Source organism: Petromyzon marinus, chromosome 10 (genome assembly GCF_048934315.1).
Source record: "Petromyzon marinus isolate PM22_M1 ecotype Great Lakes invasive population chromosome 10, UKy_Petmar_22M1.pri1.0, whole genome shotgun sequence".
In the NCBI taxonomy this organism is placed as follows: domain Eukaryota; kingdom Metazoa; phylum Chordata; class Hyperoartia; order Petromyzontiformes; family Petromyzontidae; genus Petromyzon; species Petromyzon marinus.
Window position 1 is genome coordinate 17,683,516 of NC_133676.1, and position 15,346 is coordinate 17,698,861.

The following is a 15,346-nucleotide window of genomic DNA, read 5'->3' on the forward strand; positions in this document are numbered from 1 at the left end:
TCGAGTCGTAGTCACGAGAATCGATTATCGGAGAATCGGAATCGCCGTTTCATTGAAGCGCGGCAGAGCACGTGGCTAGCAGCGTGCGGCGGCTCCCCCGGCTCCTCCCGGCTCCCTCCCGGCTCCCCCGGCTCCTCCCGGCTCCCTCCCGGCTCCCTCCCGGCTCCTCCCGGCCTCTGTGCCCTCGCCGCCGTCACCTCGCCATGGACCCCATGAAGGCGCAGCAGCTGGCGGCAGAGCTCGAGGTTGAGATGATGGCGGACATGTACAACAGGCGAGTGGCGGCGGTATCGTCGGGACGCGGGAGTCGGCAGCAGCAGCAGGAGGAGGAGGAGCTGGGGCCTCCCGTGGCCCTGAAGGTTACGGCGGCCCCGTGGCCTCGCGTCATCGACAGGGGTCTGGCGCGGCCCAGGCGGTGGTTCGCTCGGCATCCCTTTGCCCTGCACTGTGTTTAGACAATCACAGTGCGCATCTTCTTTGGTTCTTTCGGTAAAGTCACGTAGAATGAGAATAAAATAATAAATTGATAAAATAACATAACACAATCATATTCTCACGACGTTTCGGCCACAACACAAGCGGCCTTCATCAGGTGAAGGGGACGAGACTGTGTCTGGAGGACAGCGCTGGAGTGCACTGTGTTTAGACAATCACCCGTGTGCAGTGGCGCTGTGGATTTGTGTTCTTTCGTTTGGCATGTAAGCAACAGTTTGTGTAGATGTTATAGTTGAAGGTCCTTTAAGCAACCCAAGGCGACAGTAGATGCCGGAGAGTAGTGAGGGGGATGACGTTGGCTTGGGGAGACCTTAGTCCAGCAGTGGATTGACCATGGCTGGTGATGAATACATGTACAGTACTTACAAGTGGGATACATGGTTGTCACCGCATAGAGTACTGACTCACAATGGTCAACCCTTGCTTCATTATCATCATGAGTGTGAACGTATATCGTGAGCCCGACTCGCATTGGCGAATGTCGTGTGACCTTCACGAGTTGAGGGCTCGCGCCATTCGCGCTGTGCCCCCCCATGCGGTGGCGAGCTCAACCGGTTCACATCTCCGCGGGGTGGCTCCCTGCTGTTACCCAGCACTGTTGGAGAGAGCCACAGCAGCAGCGAGGGTTGGTGGATCACCGCGCACAAGTTGTGGAACTCCATTCACGCCGAGGAGGTGCCATTCCCTGGCTCGCCACGAGAAGGCCGTAGAGCGAGTGGTGGACCGATAGCCGTATTCTTGGTTCTTTCGGTAAAGTCACGTTGAAGGGAAACAATAAAATAATAAAATATATATAAAACAATAAAAATTCTCACGACGTTTCGACTGCAACACAAGCAGTCATCATCAGGTGAATGCGGTCCGAGCTGTTGGTTTTCACACCTGATGATGACTGCTTGTGTTGCAGTCGAAACGTCGTGAGAATTTCATTGTTTTATATATATTTTATTGTTTCCCTTCAACGTGATTTTACCGAAAGAACCAAGAATATGAATCACTGCAGTCACGAAAGCTTTAAATCAAAATTTGATAGCCGTCTGTGTATTCCATCTGTACGGGGATATAGTGTTTCCCCCTCGCGCGCGACTGGGTTTTCTCCGGGTGCTCCGGTTTCTTCCCACATGTACAATAAACACTCGCCGCTAAGTGGCTGAAAATAGCTTAAAATAAAAAACGCAGGACCCTCCTGAAAGAGCCCTGCGACTGGGTATCGTTCTCCTGGGTAAACAACTAAACTTGCCGGCAAGTCAACGGTGCTACTTGTATTATATCATGGTACACTGTGTTTCGTCGTACAAGTGACACTCGTGGGAAGGTAACAGTGGTGAAATAGAACAAACGTCCCGTCTCATTAAATAAAATCACGTTTTAATCCATCGACCTATATTGCTGCTGAATCTGTGTTATCCAGAGAAGCATTTGTTGAAGGAGCAAAACCCCTGGGCAGATCCTGACTTAAGGATGGGGCTCGTACAAAATCGCGGCACACCTGGGACCTAGCCACAGCAGCACGCCATCAGTGTGCGACGCACTGCTCTTGTGGATTCCCTTCAGCCAGCAGTGGCATGAAACTAAAAACTTTACTATTTATATTTTACCAGGTAGGGGCCCACTGAGCTATGTAGCTCTTTTTCAGAAGCGACCTGGCCACAAATGATAGCTCAACGAAGTGGCTTATCAGCATGTGGACATTTACAGCAGCAGCAGCCAAATACCCTAAATGCAAGTTTCCAAATTAGAGGGAAAAACTGGAGGATCTGGAGAAGAATCCACACGACCACGGGGAGAGAGAAACACGCAAACTCCAAATAAACAGCAGCAGGCATCAGGGTCGGGACTTAATCCACGACCTCCTGTATTGTGGGCGAGGTAATTACAGCTCCTAGCCACCTTGGCGTGAGATGATAATTGCAGGGCGGCACCATCGCCCGTTGAATCCTGCACGACGGCTGCGTGCGTGTGCGATGCGTGTCGCACAGAATTTACAAAAGCGTCATCCGGAGGTCCCTTCGCTGTGGCACTGACGGTGGCGCGTGTCGCTTGTGCCCGCAGGATGACGAACGCCTGCCACCGCAAGTGCGTGCCACCACACTACAAGGAGGTGGACCTCTCCAAGGGCGAGGCCGTGTGCCTGGACCGCTGCGTCGCCAAGTACCTGGACGTGCACGAGCGGCTGGGCAAGAAGCTCACGGAACTCTCCATGCAGGACGAGGAGACCATGAAGCGCTTGCAGCAGGCTCCCTGATCCGCGCCGCACGCATCGGGGATCCCCCCACTCCCTCCCCCGCATTAAAATTTGTACATACCTAAAACGCTTATAGGTTTGTGATTGAATGGTTGAGATCGTCTTGAATAGCGTTGCTCTTAACCCAGTGTCGACGTCTCGATGCCTTAACACGTAAAAGGAGCCATTTGTCCCCGTGAGAGGATTGACATTGTTACACAGACAGACGGTGCAGGTCGTTGATGTCCCCTCTTCACTGTGACGATGCCAGAGATGGGAACTGAATTGCTGAAAACCTCCTATGCACATAGCCTAAAGGTGAAGATTGCTCGTAATTGTTGCTCTGTAATATCCACAGTTCATAGATTTTATAACGAGGAATTCGTTTTCTTTGATTAAAAGTCATTCTTAGACTCATGTTAATTGTGCATATAAGAATTTACTATTTATGATTTTTCTCTCCACTAGATTCATACTATAGATTTACATAGTATTATCTGCGGTGCATCGCAACATCGGAGCAATTGGGCAGTTAGAGAAGTATGTTACGTTTACACGACTTCCATTCGTTGTACCGCCGTTGAACGTTCCCATTATTTTCAGAAACATTTTTTAATACATTACATAAAAACATGAGCACATCCCCCCTTGCACCGAGCAGATGTCCAGTTATCCGATAACGTGGTGAATTGCATGGAAGAATCGATTTTGTAATTCAACATCCTTGGTGATGTGGCGAGTGGATTTGCCGACGTTCATTTGCACGTGATGATGTGGTGTTCCCAAACAGGAAGTAGTACATGTGGATATACCTGTAAGCGGGTTTTTTTAATCGTATGCGGGAGATGTCACGCGGCTGATGGTGCTTTTCCGGTTCACGCTTCCCGCGGGAGGAACGAGGCAAGGGAGGTTTGCGATGTTACAATCGCGTTAACCAAAGTCGTCGCTCGCGACAGGAGATGGCGTACGTACATCGTCGACATGTTAAGATGAGAAATTCCTCCGTCCCGTGATGCCATTCACTGCAGCGGGGTGTTATTGTTGTTCGTACCGACTGGTGATCATCAGCGATATTTATACTCGGTGTAGCTGTGGCTGCCTTGCAGTGTGCTCAACTCTCGCGGCGCCGTGCAAGATGTGGGAGGGATGGCAAAGTCGCCGATTAAAACTGAATTTTGGGCTCACGATAACTGCATGTGAGAATGTGTTATTCACTGTTCGTGTGTGTAAGTGCATGCTACTGTAGAGGGTTGGGGCATCAATAAGAGAAACATTAAATTATTCAAGGAACCTTGCACACAGAAAATCGTGGCGAGGGAGTGACTCATTATAACCTTGGTATGCAGTTAAGGTTTTTAAAAATGCATCTAAGCACCTCCACAGATAACTTGTATATTTGTTCTCTCTGAATGTGTCGAGTATGTGGGGGAATTGTTACTGTCACAATGTCGACCTAAATATAATTCTCTCTTTAATTTGCATGCCATTTTTTATTCTGCACATGAAGTGACCTTAACACCAATGTCCAGTGCGATTTACAGTCACAACGGCAGTGCATCAGCCCTGTTGCTCTCTACCCTAAAGGGCCATTGGCAATCATTTCGAGTTGTACATCTTCTCTGTAACAAGGCAGTATTATTTTATATCTGTATTAACTCAGAAGGTGATATTTTTGCTTGTGCACCAGTCGGCAGCGGTCCCATGAAGTATAACATTCAGAAAGGGAAACTTGTTGAACAGTAATATAGCAACACAAATAAATGCACATGATTGTGTTTATTGCAGTAAAGTGAAATATTCCCACCAGTGATCTGTTACAATGCAGTCTCATCGGCCACAAAGGAATCCCCCGCTGGATGAAGACCCCTCCCTAAGCTGTCGCCATCTCATCACAGTCGCGCGATCCACTGATCCATCCAGTAGCTGCACGCGAGCGGATTTCATAGCTGCATCGACCTGGAGGATCACGACTACCCAAACCCACTTGACAGCCAATTTTAAATTAATATGAACCTAAAAATATTTTATACTCTTTGGTTCTATTCGGTAAAGTCACGTAGGTAAACAAATAAAACAATACCTACGTGACTTTACCGAATAGATCCAAAGAGTATGGATCCTTGCAGTCACGAAAGCTTCAAATCTAGAATTAAAAATATTTTTATTTATTAATGTATTAACATCATTACACGTCAATGGTACAATATCAATTGTTGCATGATGAAATATTTAAAATATTTCTTAAAGGATATATTTTAGTTTTTTACCATTTTGGCAACATTCACAAACTGGATCTCAATGTATAAATTATTTTAAGGACGTGTATTTTATCATTATTTTAAATATGTTCAACTAAATCAACTGACGAGTTTATTGCACGGTCAATTCATTAGATACATTTTTACCACATACTTCACAAATACATTTACCTGCGGTACAATACAACTAACATCAAATCGCATTAAAATTCAGCACAATAGTGAACCATTCATTTCTACACTCTTCTAAAATAGCTGGCACAATGGAAAATGTGTTTTTTATCAGTATAACATGCATTACTTTTTCAAATGTTTACGTGGCCACTTAACGAGAGCTGCTCTATCCGGCGCAGATACAAAGTGGTCTCTGCGAACTCGCCTCGTCGCTTCCACACGAGTGAGTCTGCTCCACACGAGTGAGTCTGAGTCTGCTCCACACGAGTGAGTCTGAGTCTGCTCCACACGAGTGAGTCTGCTCCACACGAGTGAGTCTGCTCCACACGAGTGAGTCTGAGTCTGCTCCACACGAGTGAGTCTGCTCCACACGAGTGAGTCTGCTCCACACGAGTGAGTCTGAGTCTGCTCCACACGAGTCAGTCTGCTCCACACGAGTGAGTCTGAGTCTGCTCCACACGAGTTAGTCTGAGTCTGCTCCACACGAGTTAGTCTGAGTCTGCTCCACACGAGTGAGTCTGAGTCTGCTCCACACGAGTCTAGTCTGCTCCACACGAGTCTAGTCTGCTCCACACGAGTGAGTCTGCTCCACACGAGTCTGTCTAATCCACACGAGTGAGTCTGCTCCACACGAGTGAGTCTGCTCCACACGAGTGAGTCTGAGTCTGCTCCACACGAGTGAGTCTGAGTCTGCTCCACACGAGTGAGTCTGCTCCACACGGCTGTTGGAGCCGTGCGTGCTGCGGCGGTATTCCCTCTCCGTGGTTGACGCTCATGTTGCAAGAGTCAAATAGTCCAACCGGTCTTACCACCCTTCTCAAATGTTTATCGCAAGCGTCAGCCCTTCTCACCACGTGTCTCCACATCAATAAAACACGACTGTATTTGCCATTCAATCTGCCACACGGGCCCTGGGGCGTGCACGCTTCTGCTGTGCACACGGTCGACACAGATGTTCACGTTACGGAGGCAGTGATGGTTTTCCGCAAGTCCTCAATTCTACTCCAAAACTCTCTCATTATGGCAACCATTTAAACGTACAATATTTACTGCATTTTATGAGCATCGTAGCAACATCGAAAATATATTTAGGTATCAATAATACATAACTATAAATATGTTCAACTGGGCACCATCCCCTTGGTGCCCGTGAATGAATGCGATGTGTGGACTGCTGTACCACGTGCGACGGTGCAGGATAGGGCTGTTTGCTGCCATCTCCCATCACAAATCAGTTTCACGTCTACACCTGCAGAAATATAGATATTACATGAACGATACAATAAAACATGATATTCAGGTTTTTTTTTAAGATCCCAATAGTTTTTTCTCTGTATTGCACCCAAAAGCATTTGGGACAGCATTCTACTGCCGAGAATTGGGAGTGCACTATATGGATGGTAGAAGTTTGGAAGCTATGACCTTGGTTGAGACGTCAATGATGTTGGCATGCTTTGGTTTTTGAGACTGAACACTGCGGCCTTTCAGGCGAGGGTTTTAGACATGGTACCTCCATAGAACCAGGGACATGTTTTAGACATGCTACCTCTATAGAACCAGGGACATGTTTTAGACATGGTACCTCTATAGAACTAGGGACATGTTTTAGACATGGTACCTCTATAGAACCAGGGACATGTTTTAGACATGGTACCTCTATAGAACCAGGGACATGTTTTAGACATGGTACCTCTATAGAACCAGGGACATGTTTTAAACATGGTACCTCTATAGAACCAGGGACATGTTTTAGACATGGTACCTCTATAGAACCAGGGACATGTTTTAGACATGGTACCTCTATAGAACCAGGGACATGTTTTAGACATGGTACCTCTATAGAACCAGGGACATGTTTTAGACATGCTACCTCCATAGAACCAGGGACATGTTTTAGACATGGTACCTCTATAGAACCAGGGACATGTTTTAGACATGGTACCTCCATAGAACTAGGGACATGTTTTAGACATGGTACCTCTATAGAACCAGGGACATGATTTAGACATGGTCCCTCTATAGAACTAAGGACATGTTTTAGACATGGTACCTCTATAGAACCAGGGACATGTTTTAGACATGGTACCTCTATAGAACCAGGGACATGTTTTAGACATGGTACCTCTATAGAACCAGGGACATGTTTTAGACATGGTACCTCTATAGAACCAGGGACATGTTTTAGACATGGTACCTCTATAGAACCAGGGACATTTTTTAGACTGGGTACCTCTATAGAACCAGGGACATGTTTTAGACATGGTACCTCTATAGAACCAGGGACATGTTTTAGACATGGTACCTCTATAGAACCAGGGACATGTTTTAGACATGGTACCTCTATAGAACCAGGGACATGTTTTAGACATGGTACCTCCATAGAACCAGGGACATGTTTTAGACATGGTACCTCCATAGAACTAGGGACATGTTTTAGACATGGTACCTCTATAGAACCAGGGACATGTTTTAGACATGGTACCTCTATAGAACTAGGGACATGTTTTAGACATGGTACCTCTATAGAACAAGGACATGTTTTAGACATGGTACCTCTATAGAACCAGGGACATGTTTTAGACATGGTACCTCTATAGAACCAGGGACATGTTTTAGACATGGTACCTCTATAGAACCAGGGACATGTTTTAGACATGGTACCTCTATAGAACCAGGGACATGTTTTAGACATGGTACCTCTATAGAACCAGGGACATGTTTTAGACATGGTACCTCCATAGAACCAGGGAGATGTTTTATACATGGTACCTCTATAGAACCAGGGACATGTTTTAGACATGGTACCTCTATAGAACCAGGGACATGTTTTAGACATGGTACCTCCATAGAACCAGGGAGATGTTTTAGACATGGTACCTCTATAGAACCAGGGACATGTTTTAGACATGGTACTTCTATAGAACCAGGGACATGTTTTAGACATGGTACCTCCATAGAACCAGGGACATGTTTTAGACATGGTACCTCTATAGAACCAGGGACATGTTTTAGACATGGTACCTCTATAGAACTGGGGACATGTTTTAGACATGGTACCTCCATAGAACCAGGGACATATTTTAGACATGGTACCTATATAGAACCAGGGACATGTTTTAGACATGGTACCTCCATAGAACCAGGGACATGTTTTAGACATGGTACCTCCATAACCAGGGACATGTTTTAGACATGGTACCTCTATAGAACTGGGGACATGTTGCATGGATGTTGAATTTCTTTCACACCGCATGTAGCCGGCCGTGCTCATCGGAGGTGCAAGTCAAGAGGGAAGCACTCGGATTTCCCGAACGATAATTTACAATCATTAAAGACATCTTAAAGGCGAATTAGGTTCATTCCACGAGTTTTGGCTGTCACTTTCCGTCCGGCCAATTCGTGAGCCCCAAGCTCTGATAATTATATACAATTAGCTGAATATTTGGCTTTAGGTCTTGCCTTTCATCAGCGTGTTGGTGCCAGTCCAATGCTTGTTTCATTACCCGAGTGTTCAGCTGCAGGATATTTTATATCTCGCTGCAAGGTATGCTCTTGATGTACATAAGTTCAATTTCACTTTTTAGACACTCTTTTAAGTCGTAGTCAGCCACACTCGCCTCTTCGTACTTTCTCTCTCGGTAGAAGGGGCTCTTCTTGCTGATGTAGAGCAGAACGAGGTCGCAGAGGAAGACTCCCTGAGGTTGGAGACAAACACACAGGATGCTAGACGATGTGTTGCGTCACGCGAGACCATCCAGCAGTGGAGCGATCATGGCTGATGATGATAAAGATGATGCAATCTAAAGTTCAGCAGGTGTGCAGCAAATGTGTGGTCCACCCTAAACTGCATCCACTGCACAAACCGCGGCATATGCGGTTACTTGATGCACAAATGGAAGCTGAGAGACTCTGCAGCGTGCGACTGTGGCCACCCAGAAGAGACGGCACACAACACTCAGCCACGCGCGATGCCCGATCCACACAAGCGAAGGAGACGTCACAGAGACGTCACAGACACGTCACGGAGACGTCACAGACACGTCACAGAGACGTCACAGACACGTCACGGAGACGTCACTGCGCTGCTCGTGACGCGCTTCTCGGCTTGCCCACCTGCATGTGACACGTGGTGGTGGTGGTGGTGTTGTTGTTGCTCTGTATCGACATCAGCTGCCGTACGTCAAGAAGAACTGCGTGTGTGTGTTAGTACTCACCACTCCTAGTGTGTGTGTGTTAGTACTCACCACTCCTAGTGTGTGTGTTAGTACTCACCACTCCTAGTGTGTGTGTGTTAGTACTCACCACTCCTAGTGTGTGTGTGTTAGTACTCTCCACTCCTAGTGTGTGTGTTAGTAATCACCACTCCTAGTGTGTGTGTTAGTAATCACCACTCCTAGTGTGTGTGTGTTAGTAATCACCACTCCTAGTGTGTGTGTGTTAGTACTCACCACTCCTAGTGTGTGTGTTAGTACTCACCACTCCTAGTGTGTGTGTTAGTACTCACCACTCCTAGTGTGTGTGTGTGTTAGTACTCACCACTCCTAGTGTGTGTGTTATTACTCACCACTCCCAGCAAAGCGAGGCCAGAGCCGACGTTGGTCATCGTGGGGACGATGTTGAATTTGCCAGCCTGGGAACGCCGTCGAAAGTTCGTGGTTATGTAAAAGAAAAAAATATATATTTGAAATTACATACGGTGTAGGCTTTTACTGATTTACAGATTACAATTATTTCTCACGCTCAAGATATTCAGATAAATTACCACCTACCAAGATAAAAAATCTGTAAATTACGAGAAAATGCCATCTGTACAGAAGAATTGGTGCAGGCCACGAAAGAGAGACACAGCGACGCCACTTTGTGTACTCAACCACCAGTTCAGAAGAACTGCATTCGTAGTTGTCATGGAAACGTTTGGCCAACGGTGGTTTAAGGGTTCCATACACATGGCGACATTGGGTACTGCTCATGCCTTATATCACCGTCTATCAACTGAGATGACGACATTGTCATTATTCTGAACTGGTGGTTTCCTGTACTCATAGTGTGTTGTTTAAACATATTCATGACTGAACAAGTATACATTGAAATAAAACTACAATTTCTATCACATATATATGTAGCCGCATACTCCAGTCACTTTGCAATAATATGAAAACGAAGACTGATAATACTGCATCCTGAAAATATAAACTCACAAATAAACATTTCTCTCTCTCATTTCACGTGAGCGAGCACCGCTGTCACTCACTCCTGTCCTGGCCCACCGTCTCCACGTTCACTGCACAGTCCTTCACACTCTGGTTCACATCCCGGTTCACATCCCGGTTCACACTCCGGGTTCACACTCTGGTTCACATCCCGGTTCACACTGTGGTTCACACTGTGGTTCACACTGTGGTTCACACTCTGATTCACACCCCAGTTCACATCCCGGTTCACACCCTAGTTCACACTGTGGTACACACTCTGATTCACACTGTGGTTCACACTGTGGTTCACACTGTGGTTCACACTCTGATTCACACTGTGGTTCACACTGTGGTTCACACTGTGGTTCACACTGGAGTTCACACTGTGGTTCACACTGTAGTTCACACTGTGGTTCACACTGTAGTTCACACTGTGGTTTACACTGTAGTTCACACTGTGGTTCACACTCTGGTTCACACTGTGGTTCACACTGCAGTTCACACTGTGGTTCACACTGTAGTTCACACTGTGGTTCACACTGTAGTTCACACTGTGGTTCACACTGTAGTTCACACTCTGGTTCACACTCTGGTTCACACTGTGGTTCACACTGTGGTTCACACTGTGGTTCACACTCTGGTTCACACTGTGGTTCACACTGTGGTTCACACTGTGGTTCACACTGCAGTTCACACTGTGGTTCACACTGTAGTTCACACTGTGGTTCACACTGTAGTTCACACTGTGGTTCACACTCTGGTTCACACTGTGGTTCACACTGTAGTTCACACTGTGGTTCACACTGTAGTTCACACTGTGGTTCACACTGTAGTTCACACTCTGGTTCACACTCTGGTTCACACTGTGGTTCACACTGTGGTTCACACTGTGGTTCACACTGTGGTTCACACTCTGGTTCACACTGTGGTTCACACTGTGGTTCACACTGTAGTTCACACTGTGGTTCACACTCTGGTTCACACTGTGGTTCACACTGTGGTTCACACTGTGGTTCACACTCTGATTCACACTGTGGTTCACACTGTGATTCACACTGTGGTTCACACTCTGGTTCACACTCTGATTCACACTGTGGTTCACACTCTGGTACACACTGTGGTTCACACTGTGGTTCACACTGTGGTTCACACTCTGATTCACACTGTGGTTCACACTGTGGTTCACACTGTGGTTCACACTCTGGTTCACACTGTGGTTCACACTCTGATTCACACTGTGATTCACACTGTGGTTCACACTGTGATTCACAGTGGTTCACACTGTGATTCACACTGTGGTTCACACTGTGATTCACACTGTGGTTCACACTGTGGTTCACACTGTGGTTCACACTATGATTCACACTGTGGTTCACACTGTGGTTCACACTGTGATTCACACTGTGGTTCACACTGTGGTTCACACTCTGATTCACACTGTGGTTCACACTGTGGTTCACACTGTGATTCACACTGTGGTTCACACTGTGGTTCACACTCTGATTCACACTGTGGTTCACACTGTGGTTCACACTCTGATTCACACTGTGGTTCACACTGTGGTTCACACTGTGATTCACACTGTGGTTCACACTGTGGTTCACACTCTGATTCACACTGTGGTTCACACTGTGGTTCACACTCTGATTCACACTGTGGTTCACACTCTGGTTCACACTGTGGTTCACACTGTGGTTCACACTCTGGTTCACACTGTGGTTCACACTCTGGTTCACACTCTGCTTCACACTGTGGTTCACACTGTGGTTCACACTGTGGTTCACACTGTGGTTCACACTCTGATTCACACTCTGGTTCACACTGTGATTCACACTGTGGTTCACACTGTGGTTCACACTCTGATTCACACTGTGGTTCACACTCTGGTTCACACTCTGCTTCACACTGTGGTTCACACTGTGGTTCACACTGTGGTTCACACTGTGGTTCACACTCTGATTCACACTGTGGTTCACACTGTGGTTCACACTCTGGTTCACACTGTGGTTCACACTCTGGTTCACACTCTGGTTCACACTCTGGTTCACACTGTGGTTCACACTGTGATTCACACTCTGATTCACACTGTGGTTCACACTGTAGTTCACACTGCGGTTCACACTGTAGTTCACACTGCGGTTCACACTCTGGTTTACACCCCGGTTCCCCACGTGGAGCCAACCCCAACCCCTCCGCCCGATTCTCGGTCTCTGTCACTCATGCTTCCACCTCCATCGCCATTCTTCTTCCCACGTGGCGTTCCCCTCTTCTCCCGACGCGTCCCACTCATCTCGGTCGACTCTCGCCCTCTCTCTCCACTTGTCAGGGATGGGCACCACCAACACTCTTGCCTCAGGCGTGCAAGAGTAGATTTGTGAAATAGTGCACGTGTTCACACCTGTCCTGATGCGCTGTGTAGTAGGGGAGTGTATCAGATGGTGGCGTGTGACCCAATTACCTTCCCATGCACCATGACATCAAATCGAATTCCGTAAACCTTCATTAACGTGCGATGCTCCACGCCATTGACTTGATAGTACCTTCCAAATCTGACCAGAGCAACACGTTAGCAGTTGACACAGGATAGTCACTTAATAGGTTTGATAATTTATCTGTGTATGTTTTAAAAATTAAGTTCGAACAGTTGCACTGAGATTGCTTTAAGAAAGAAACGAGATATAAATAAAAACTACATTTTAAAATATGCAAACATGGATGGAGAAAGTATTATTGGTTTCAAATGATCGGATGACACCATCATTATAATAACCAATACATATTCATTAATCGGAGGTGCGGGGGAAGGGCAACAAACTAAAAACAAAATCAGTCCTAAAGAAACGAGCTTTCAATCTAGGTGATTTAAAAGTGCATAGCTCCAGCGCGCCGCACGATGATGATGATGCGGTGACCACCGCCTTTGTTCGATGGGCCAGCCAGAAGTGACGCGAGACAACGTGGGACGGTGACTGGTCGGGGAGGCCTTCAGTGAGCAGCGCAGCACGCTGGCCACCACCACCACCACCACGCCACCACCACCACCACGCCACCACCACCACCACACCACCACCACGCCGCCACCACCACGCCACCACCACCACCACGCCACCACCACCACACCACCACCACGCCACCACCACCACACCGCCACCACCACGCCACCACCACCACACCACCACGCCACCACCACCACCACCACGCCACCACCACCACGCCACCACCACCACCACGCCGCCCGTCACCTGAAGTTGTACCCCGTCGCCACGTCCGCCGCGTCCGTGTCGAGCCGAGAGAAGGCGTAGGTGGGCATGCACTCGCTGGGCGGGCGGTCCAGGTCGCACTGCCAGGCGATGCGCACGCCGATGACCCCGCCCTGGCACGAGAGCGCACGGCGCTTAGGCGTCCCAGCACACGACGCAGCCTCTCCCTGCGCGCGCGTCTCCTCCGAAGTGTTCCATTAGCGGCGTGGGAGCCGGTGGGCAGCTGACTGGGACGCCAGGCGATGTTCGCTCAGAGATTTTGACTTAAATCTTTCGTGACTGCAGGAATTCACATTTCTTGGTTCTTTCGTGTAAATTCACGTAGATAGAAAACTAAAATCAATTGCTTTTAATTTAGATTTTTGTTTTCTATCTACGCGACTTTACCGCAAGAACCAATAAGATGTTTTCTCAGGTTCGTGTCTCCAAGTTTTAGGCGGCGCTTGATTCATTTTGCCGGTTTTATCGAATAGCAAACACAAATGTATAATACTGTGCAGTGGAATTCATGAGAGATCGCCTAGCTTAGTGCCTCCCGTTACGCACGTACGGACGCACTCGCAGGGCTGATGCACACACGAGTCGACCACCGTGCGTTCGAAAGAGACTTCCACAAATTACGGTGCAAAAGAAGTTCCACAAATACGAAGACAACAACAACAACGACGACGACAACGACGACAACCACGACGACGACCATGACGACCACGACGACGACCACGCGCGTTCGCGTCACCGACCTTGACGGCGATGGCGTCAAACCGCGCCCCTGCGCTCCTGACCAGGTCCCCCAGGCGGAAGATTGGGCAGGCCGGGGCGCGGGCAGGGTCGTACCGGCACCGCTGCAGCCCGTCACCGCCGTCGTCACCGCCGCCACCGCCGTCACCGCCGCCGCCGTTCTCGAGGACGTTGTGCCTGCAAGCGCACACGCCTCGTTTGAGTTAAAATCCCGTGCTAGTAAATATTGTAACGTTGTAGCCATGGAGTCAACATCGGGGGGGACCAAATCTTACAGGGGGTCTGGGGGTCCCCCCCCCACCCCGAGAAAAAATAAATACATTTTTAAATTCATTTCCTGCCATTTCCTGCCTAAAATATTTTAATATTCACTAACACATGGGATGAACTTTTTTTTACAATAATGTCTAGAAGTGTATATTGTATTACATTGCTCTGTTTTTTTCCTTTTTACCTTTTCTTGTTTCATTGTATGTAATGGCAGAGATTAGGGATTAATAAAGTACAACCATGACCACAATCATATAAACAGAAATCTATTTTATAGCAATATATTGGGGGGGGGACATTTTGAGCATATTTGAATATTGGGGGCGATGTGCCCCCCCCCATATATATTATAATTACGGCCTTGAAATATAGACAAGGTGCTTCGAAACATTTGTTTTAACACTTCCGAGAATTTGCAACAATACCACGTGACATGTGCTGCTGCCTCCGGGCTCTGGAGGCCACCTGGGGAAGGTTCCAGGCCACGCGTTGACAACGATGGCGAACAAGTGGAGACTTTGACTTTTTGAAGTTATTAACATCACATTTGTTATCATGTTACAGTGTATTATTCGTTCTATTCCCATTAAAAACGATAGTCCCGTATAAGTGTTAACATTTTTTTCAGCACCCTGTATATGCTCTGCTTAGACAAAGATCCCCCGTACAGCCTTCATCAAACCGTTGGGGCAAGTGCTGTTAGCGAGCAGCACCTATGAATGCCAGAACGACACA

The 15,346-nt window shown here is 47.5% G+C and overlaps 2 protein-coding genes across 5 annotated transcripts in view; one reads left to right on the forward strand and one right to left on the reverse strand.

The window, feature by feature from the left end:
* The first annotated feature begins 52 nt into the window (after positions 1-52).
* On the forward strand, positions 53-3,909 carry TIMM10 (translocase of inner mitochondrial membrane 10). Its single transcript, XM_032951030.2, has 2 exons — positions 53-274; positions 2,548-3,909. Exons 1-2 carry the CDS (start codon positions 204-206, stop codon positions 2,738-2,740), a joined length of 264 nt encoding a protein of 87 aa, XP_032806921.1. The 5' UTR covers positions 53-203; the 3' UTR covers positions 2,741-3,909.
* Positions 3,910-4,480: 571 nt separating this feature from the next.
* Positions 4,481-15,346, reverse strand: part of LOC116940805 (P2X purinoceptor 5-like) — a 30,289-nt gene continuing 19,423 nt past the window's right edge. For 2 of the 4 annotated variants that reach the window (XM_032951018.2, XM_032951013.2), the window contains exons 7-11: positions 14,344-14,518; positions 13,586-13,716; positions 12,802-12,892; positions 9,716-9,781; positions 4,481-8,846 (exon numbers count right to left, since the gene is read on the reverse strand). In XM_032951018.2, the coding sequence (XP_032806909.2) occupies positions 8,679-8,846; positions 9,716-9,781; positions 12,802-12,892; positions 13,586-13,716; positions 14,344-14,518 (631 nt within the window). In that variant the 3' untranslated portion in view covers positions 4,481-8,678. The remainder of the gene's footprint in view (positions 8,847-9,715; positions 9,782-12,801; positions 12,893-13,585; positions 13,717-14,343; positions 14,519-15,346) is intronic. The other 2 variants (XM_032951015.2, XM_032951016.2) reach the window with 2 other exon arrangements.